Source organism: Blennius ocellaris (assembly GCF_963422515.1).
Source record: "Blennius ocellaris genome assembly, chromosome: 3".
NCBI lineage: Eukaryota > Metazoa > Chordata > Actinopteri > Blenniiformes > Blenniidae > Blennius > Blennius ocellaris.
Genome location: NC_137652.1, coordinates 28,705,259 through 28,712,850, shown reverse-complemented (window position 1 = coordinate 28,712,850; position 7,592 = coordinate 28,705,259). Strand labels below are relative to the sequence as shown.

Genomic DNA, 7,592 nt, shown 5'->3' with positions numbered 1-7,592 from the left:
ACAGACGTCAAGCTCGGGCTTTTATTTTTTTTAATTTATGAACGATTTCAACAAAACTTGCGCTGCTTTATAACCACAAATAAAAGTTTCAGAACCAAACCTTGAGGAAATGAATACTGCAATGAAAACCAAAATTATAAAAATGTCACATTTAAAGAAGATAAAGTTTTTAAAGATGATATTCTTAACTGACTGTAAGACATCATTTATTTCTTTAAGGTAAATATTTTATTGTTAAAAATGACACGGCCGATTTATTAGCTTAACCCTTTAGGAATAAAATCTTAGTTCTTCTTTTCTTCATCTCTCTGACCTTCAATATATCTGAAATGTCTGAGTGGGTGAGTTACTCTACTTTACTAAACATGTCCTAAATGCTGCAGCTGCACAGTGGAGCCTGCAGGTGGCGCTGCCATACATGGTTTTATAAATGTCCTCCTATTATGTAAAAACTGAGTCTCTCAACATGCATTAATGGGTGAAAAATAACACACACACACACTATCCATCCACAAAAATAACAGATGAGAAAATACTTTATATTTGTCTTGTATTTTGATTTTTTTTCTCCACAATAATTTCTTGGTCAAATAAATAATAATTATTATTTATGAATAAACAGAAAAAATCTCTGGTTTTTCTCTGTAATCATGTGAAGAACAAAATAGAATAACAGAAACTTTATTGTCATCGTCACCAGTACAACAGAAGAAGAAGCAGTGAGGGAGTTTAGAACTGATGTTACTGGATGATAAATCTTCATTTATGTTCAAACCCTCAGTAAACAACCAACTGTTGTCCTGATGATGTGTTGATGTGATGAAGACGACTTGTTTTGTCGCTTCATTCAAGCAAAACGAAGTTTTAGTGAGTGGGACATGATTATTGATAACATTAATATTTTGGTCACATTTACAGGATGGATCAAACAACAAGTATATCTGGAGGCAGCAGGTAAAAAAATCACAAGTGTCTTTATTTTCAGTTTGTGTCGTTTTTAAAATCCTCTGACTCAACATTCCTCCCATCAAACAGAACAAACACATTAAATTACCGCCAGTAGAAAACATGAATGACCCGTGCAGCATCTCTCCCGCTACAGCCGGCGGCGGGGCTCCACCTCCTTGCTCGCCGGTCTGGCCTGGCTCTGATTGGCCGGCGCGGTGGGGAGCTCCGGGGGCGTGTCCTCCAGGTCGGACGCTCGCAGCATCATGACCACGGACTTGATGGAGTACCACCAGCCGTGCCAGGTGTACCACACCACCCCGTCGTCCGCCATCGCCCGGTACGGCCCGTTGTAGTAGTGGCCGTTCAGATTCCCCGAGTCACACCTGGGGACGGCCGGGACGGGACAGGTGAACGTCTGCTTCCACACAGGGGGGAGACAGGGTGACACAGGGGGAGACAGGGTGACACAGGGGGAGGGAGGGGGAGACGAGCCAACACAGGGTGACACAGGGGGAGACAGGGGGAGACGAGCCAACACGGGGTGACACAGGGGGAGACAAACTGACACAGGGTGACACAGAGGGAGACATTGTAACACAGGGTGACACAGGGTGAGACGAGTCAACACAGGGTGACAGGGTGACACAGGGTGAGACATTGTAACACAGGGTGACACAGGGTGAGACAGGGGGAGACGAGCCGACACAGGGGGAGGCAGGGGGAGACGAGCCAACACAGGGTGACACAGGGGGAGACGGGGAGACACGGTGACACGGGGGAGATGAGTCAACACAGGGTGACACAGGGTGAGACAGGGGGAGACGAGCCGACACAGGGGGAGGCAGGGGGAGACGAGCCAACACAGGGTGACACAGGGGGAGACAGGGTGACACGGGGAAGACGAGCCAACACGGGGTGACACAGGGGGAGACAAACTGACACAGGGTGACACAGAGGGAGACATTGTGACACAGGGTGAGACATGAGACAAGCCGACACAAGAAGAGACGGAGTGAGGCAGGGTGACACATGGTGAGACGGGGGAGATGAGTCGACACAGGGTGACACAGGGTGAGACAAGGCAACACAGGGGGAGACAGGGTGACACAGGGTGACACATGGTGAGACGGGCAGACGAGCCGACACAGGGTGAGACAGGGTGAGACAGAGGGAGACATTGTAACACAGGGTGAGACAGGGGGAGACAAGCCGACACAGGTGAGGCAGGGGGAGACAAGCCGACACAGGGTGAGGCAGGGGGAGACAAACTGACACAGGGTGACACAGAGGGAGACATGATGAGACAAACCGACACAAGAAGAGACGGAGTGAGGCAGGGTGACGCATGGTGAGATGGGGAGACAAACTGACAGGGTGATGCAGTGTGAGATACACGGTGAGGCAGTGAGGTGATACATGGTGACACAAAGAGACAAGGTGACACAGGGTGAGACAGAGGGTCCATCCACACGAGGAAAAACAACAATCTATTTCCTCCCCAGTCTTCTCCAAAAACCCTCCGTCTACTCGTCTCCATGAACTGGGCTCAACACGAGGCTTCAGGACATGTAGTACACAGTCCAGGCCTCTAGGGGCGCTGTGACTCACCAAACACACCAAAAACGCAGAAGAAGACAAAGCACATAGAACTTTAGAAGAATATTCTTGCTCATAAACCTCTATATAATTCTAGTTCTATAGGTCTATGGCCTCGCTCTTCCTGCTGTTAGTCAGTAGCTTCTGCAGCTCCACCGGAGCTTGTCCTCCCTGATTGTTGTGGTTATTTGATGACATCACGGGCCGCAGTGGGGGGAGGGGGGGTGGAGGGGTTACCTCATGTTTTTTCCACAGATAATCATCTTTGCACAAGCCGGGGTTTTAGAATTTCCCCACTCTGGGACCCGTGTTAAAAAAAAACCTGTTTTCACGCTCCTAAAACCGCCTCATGTGGACGACCGGCCAGAAACATCATGTTGAGGTGAACCGGTTTCCTGGTGTGGACGAACCCTTAATCATGACACGGCATCTTTTTCTACGACCATAACCACAATAACTGGTCCTTTAACCCTCTTTGGAAAGATGAGATTTGAGTTAAGTCACAGCAAACTTCTGTATTTCTTTAACTCAAACCAACAAATTGTGGAGAGTGAGGTGTCTGTGTGTGTGTGTGTGTGTGTGTGTGTGTGTGTGTGTGTCTGTGTGTGTGTGTGTGTGTGTGTGTATTTACTTGCTGAACCACCAGCCTGACTTGCTGTGTCTGATGCAGCGGTCATTTTGGTCGGTGACGTCACTGCTGATGTCATTGGACTGGTCGAAGGTGCTGAACTTGATGGCGTCCAGCGGGAGACACGCTCCGCCTGGTCTCTGACACTGGTGCAGGGCGTCCCCGGCCGTCCCGCTGTACTCGCCCACGTGGAGCTGGTACTGATCCTTCAGAACACCAAGAGTCATCCTCACATGTTAAGATTCGTTTCTGTCGCAGCGGCAAGTCATTCTGTCTGGACTTCAACCAGCAGTGTCCTGACCGTGGGAACCTGGATGTTATGACATGGCCGTGGAACATGAGCTGAGGAAGGATGTCGGAAAGTAACAGGAGGGGCGGGGGGAGGGGCAGACGGAGGATGGGGATGGATGGGTGAGAAGCAGGAGGGGGGGGGGGGCAGACGACCTTGCAGGAGACGGAACACGATTAGTCCAAATAAAGGTGAGTGTTTTGGGAAACGGAGCAAAGAAGGCTACAGACAAAAAGACAGGCCACCACAATCACCACCATCACCATCATCATCATCATCATCATCATCATTATAACGGCCACTTCACTTCCTGCTACCGTGATGACATCACAGCGTTCACTGTCAGTATGATAGCAGAGGATGATCAAACATCCAGCAGACTGTGAGAGAGAGAGATGCTTTCACTGTCACAGTACTCAAACTACATACAAAATACTTTTGTTGATGTTGCTTTTACTCATAAAAGTAGTTAAGTACCATTATAAAAAAAAAAGCACTGAAAGTATCACTTAAAACAACACACTCCGTTGTAAAGCACTTGCATCGTGAAATGTTTCAGTAAGAGTACGAAGAACGTCGTACCACAGAGTATTAGCGACTTTTTACTGCTTGGTTAAGTAAATATACTGATGTAAAAGACAAAAACAAACAACTAAAGTAGGAGTATGAAGTACTGTGCAGCTCGACTTTCACCTTCTCATTGTCCACTTTGAAGTTCTTGTACTCCGCATATCGCTGGTTCCCATCAAAGTCCTCCATATTGATCCTCAGGTCGTACTTTCCTGCAAGACCAAGGAGCAGGTTACACACACACACACGCACACGCACTCACACACTCACACACACACACACACACACACACACACACACACACACACACACACACACACACACACACACACACACACACACACACACACACACACACACACATGCAAACACAGCAGTATATACACACCTTGTGTGGTCAGATAGTGCAGAGCATCATTTCCCAGCCAGAACTCTCCTTCAGGAGAGAAAAGATCTCCGAAGCCATGTTTGTACTCCGCCCAGGCTCTGCGCGCACACACACACACACACACACACACACACACACACACACACACACACACACACACACACACACACACACACACACACACACACACACACACACACACACACACACACACACACAAAGGGAACTGAAGTACTGTCATCAGGGTGGGACCCTAAATTTTCTTTGTAAAGTTAACATACACACATGCACGCACGCACGCACGCACGCACGCACACACACACACACACACACACACACACACACACACACACACACACACACACACACACACACACACACACACACACACACACACACACACACACACACACACACACACCTGTCGAAGCTCTCCTTGCCATCCTTCCTCCTCTGGAACACGGTCCATCCTCCACCGTTGTTCATGTCACAGTAAACGCTCAGCGCTGTGGGCGAGCCGTCCGGACGAATCACGTACAGCCCGCTGGCCACGTTCCCGCCATCAAACACGTCTGAGCAGTCTGGCACACACACACACACAAAAGGTCACATGCTGATCGGAATAACACATTACAAAGTAAAATGTAACAATGACTAAATGTTTAATCAAATGAAACACTTCACTAGCACTGATACCATCATGCTACACATTAACACTGCTCACAACACTCAACAAGCAAATACTGCTAGCATCATGCTACAGGCTAACATCATGCTACCGGCTAACACTGCTAATATTGTGCGACAGGCTAACACTGGTACCATCATGCTACAGGCTCACACTGTTAGCACCATGCTACAGGCTAGCACTGCTAACATCATGCCAAAGACTATCTCTGCCAAAGACTATCTCTCTTGCTACAAGCTAACACTTTTAGCCTGATGTTACAGGCTCACACTGCTAGCATCATGCGACAGGCTAACACTGCTAACATTATACCACAGGCTTACACTGCAAACATCATGCCAAAGGCTAACACTGCGAGCATCATGCTATAGGCTAACATTGCTAACATCATGCCAAAGGCTAACACTGGTAGATACTTGCTACAAGCTAACATTTTTAGCCCGATGCTACAGGCTAATGCTGCTAACATCATTCTACATGCTAACACTGCTAGCATCATGTTACAAGCTAATACTTTTAGCCTCATGCTACAGGCTAACTCTGCTACCATCATGCTACAGGCTAAGACCACGAGCATCATGCTACAGTCTAATAATGCTAACATAACATTGTAGGCTAACACTACTAGTGTCATGCTATAGGCTAACAATGCTAACATCATGCTACAGGCTTACACTGCTAGCATCATGCTACAGGCGAACAGTGCTAACATCATGCTACAGGCTAACACCAGTAGCATCACTCTACAGGTCAACACAGTAACATCATGCTACAGGCTAACACTGGCATCATCACACTTCAGGCTAACACAGTAGCATCATGCTATGGGCCAACACTGGCAGCATCACACTACAGGCTAACACTGGCACCATCATGCTACAGGATAACACAGTAGCATCATGCTACAGGCTAACACTGGCAGCATCACACTACAGGCTAACACTGGCAGCATCACACTACAGGCTAACACTGGCACTGTCATGCTACAGGTTAACACAGTAGCATCATGCTAATGGATAACACAGTAGCATCATGCTACGGGCTAACAATGGCAGCATCATGCTACGGGCTCAGCGTGCTAACAGCACACCTTTGTACAGGTCGTCAGCGTCCAGGAAGGAGTTGGGAAGATGCTCCAGCTGCTGGCTCTGGCTGCTGTGCAGCTCCAGGATGTATCGGTGCTGGTCGTTGATCACGTTCATCAGACTCTTGATCTCAGCCTCCAGACGGGTCACCTTCTTCTCGCAGGGCACCGGGGCCTCAGGCCGCAGACAAACATTTTAAACTCGCTACATGATGGAGAACTGACATGCAGATGACATCCTGCTCTTCATACAACAGCTATATTATTAGATTATGGCTTTAGATGTAACTTCCTACATTAATGTGAAGCACTGTAACCATGTTTCAGAAAAGTGTGACATAAATAAAGTTAATTAACAAACAAGCAATAAACATCTATAAACAGGAAGAGAACTGTCACAAAGAAGAGGCTTATATAATCAGAAAATGAAGAAACGGCACAGAGGAGGATTTAGTTCACTTTTTCAAATGAAAGAAGACATTTATGTCTGACTGGAAGAGAAAAAAAAACACGTTTTCTAAAAAATAATGACAGCAACTAAACTTTAAAAATGATTTGATCAGTTACCATGATGACATTATTCTCTTTTGTCTCTCTTTAGACACGTGATCTTATTTCAGGTAATTAATTATAAAAGGGTTTTGTTCATCTTTTGTGTTTCCAGTCCAGGTCAGTCGTGTCCTGATGGAGACACATGGATCACACTTAAACGTCTTGAGCTCCAGAAAGTAAAGCAGTGATCTCACCGTTGCAGTGGAGGAGAGCAGGTGAAGGAGGAGAACCAGAGCTGCTGCCATGATGGACGAGCTGCCAGTCTGTGTTTAGTCTCCGTCGCTCCGCGCCTCGCTCTTTATCTGCTGCTCCAGCTGCAGCGGCCGGGTGCTCGACCTCCAGCTGCAGCGTCCGGCTCCTCCACCTCCCGGCTCCTCCACCTCCAGCTGCAGCGTCCTGCTCCTCCACCTCCACCTCCAGCTGCAGCCTCTCTGCAGCCGGACTCCTGAAACGAGACGTCCTGAATGATAGAGCATCTTCCTCCTGCTACCTGAGTAACAACTCTACAATAACTGGAGGTTTCAGTTTCCTTTTCTCGCCACGATAACTTCATTTTTCAGTGTCGGTCAATTCTTCAGTGTAACTGAGAGTTTTGTACTGAATAAATAAGCGAATCTGCCGTGGAGGAGTGTGAAGTCCTGCGGGTCTCCGGGAAGATTCCCACCAGAACACAACTCTGTTTGTCTGCTCGCAGCTGGAGTTAGTAGGTTTCTTGAACAGCCCGTGATTAATGCTCAACCTGGCCAGCAGCGACGGGATACACGGATAGAAACAGTTAAACCGCTTCGTACAACCTAAAAACATGAATGTAAATGACAGATGTATTTCTATATGTAAAAACATTTCTAT

The 7,592-nt window shown here is 47.5% G+C and overlaps 1 protein-coding gene across 1 annotated transcript; it reads right to left on the bottom strand.

Annotated features, from left to right (window-relative positions):
• Positions 1-1,096: 1,096 nt before the first annotated feature.
• On the bottom strand, positions 1,097-6,988 carry LOC308145204 (fibrinogen-like protein 1; the record flags this gene model as incomplete). The annotated part of the gene is made up of 7 exons (XM_080516567.1): positions 1,097-1,331; positions 3,176-3,378; positions 4,155-4,243; positions 4,420-4,517; positions 4,841-5,000; positions 6,198-6,366; positions 6,938-6,988. 7 exons carry the CDS (start codon positions 6,986-6,988, stop codon positions 1,097-1,099), a joined length of 1,005 nt encoding a protein of 334 aa, XP_080372693.1.
• Positions 6,989-7,592: the final 604 nt, after the last annotated feature.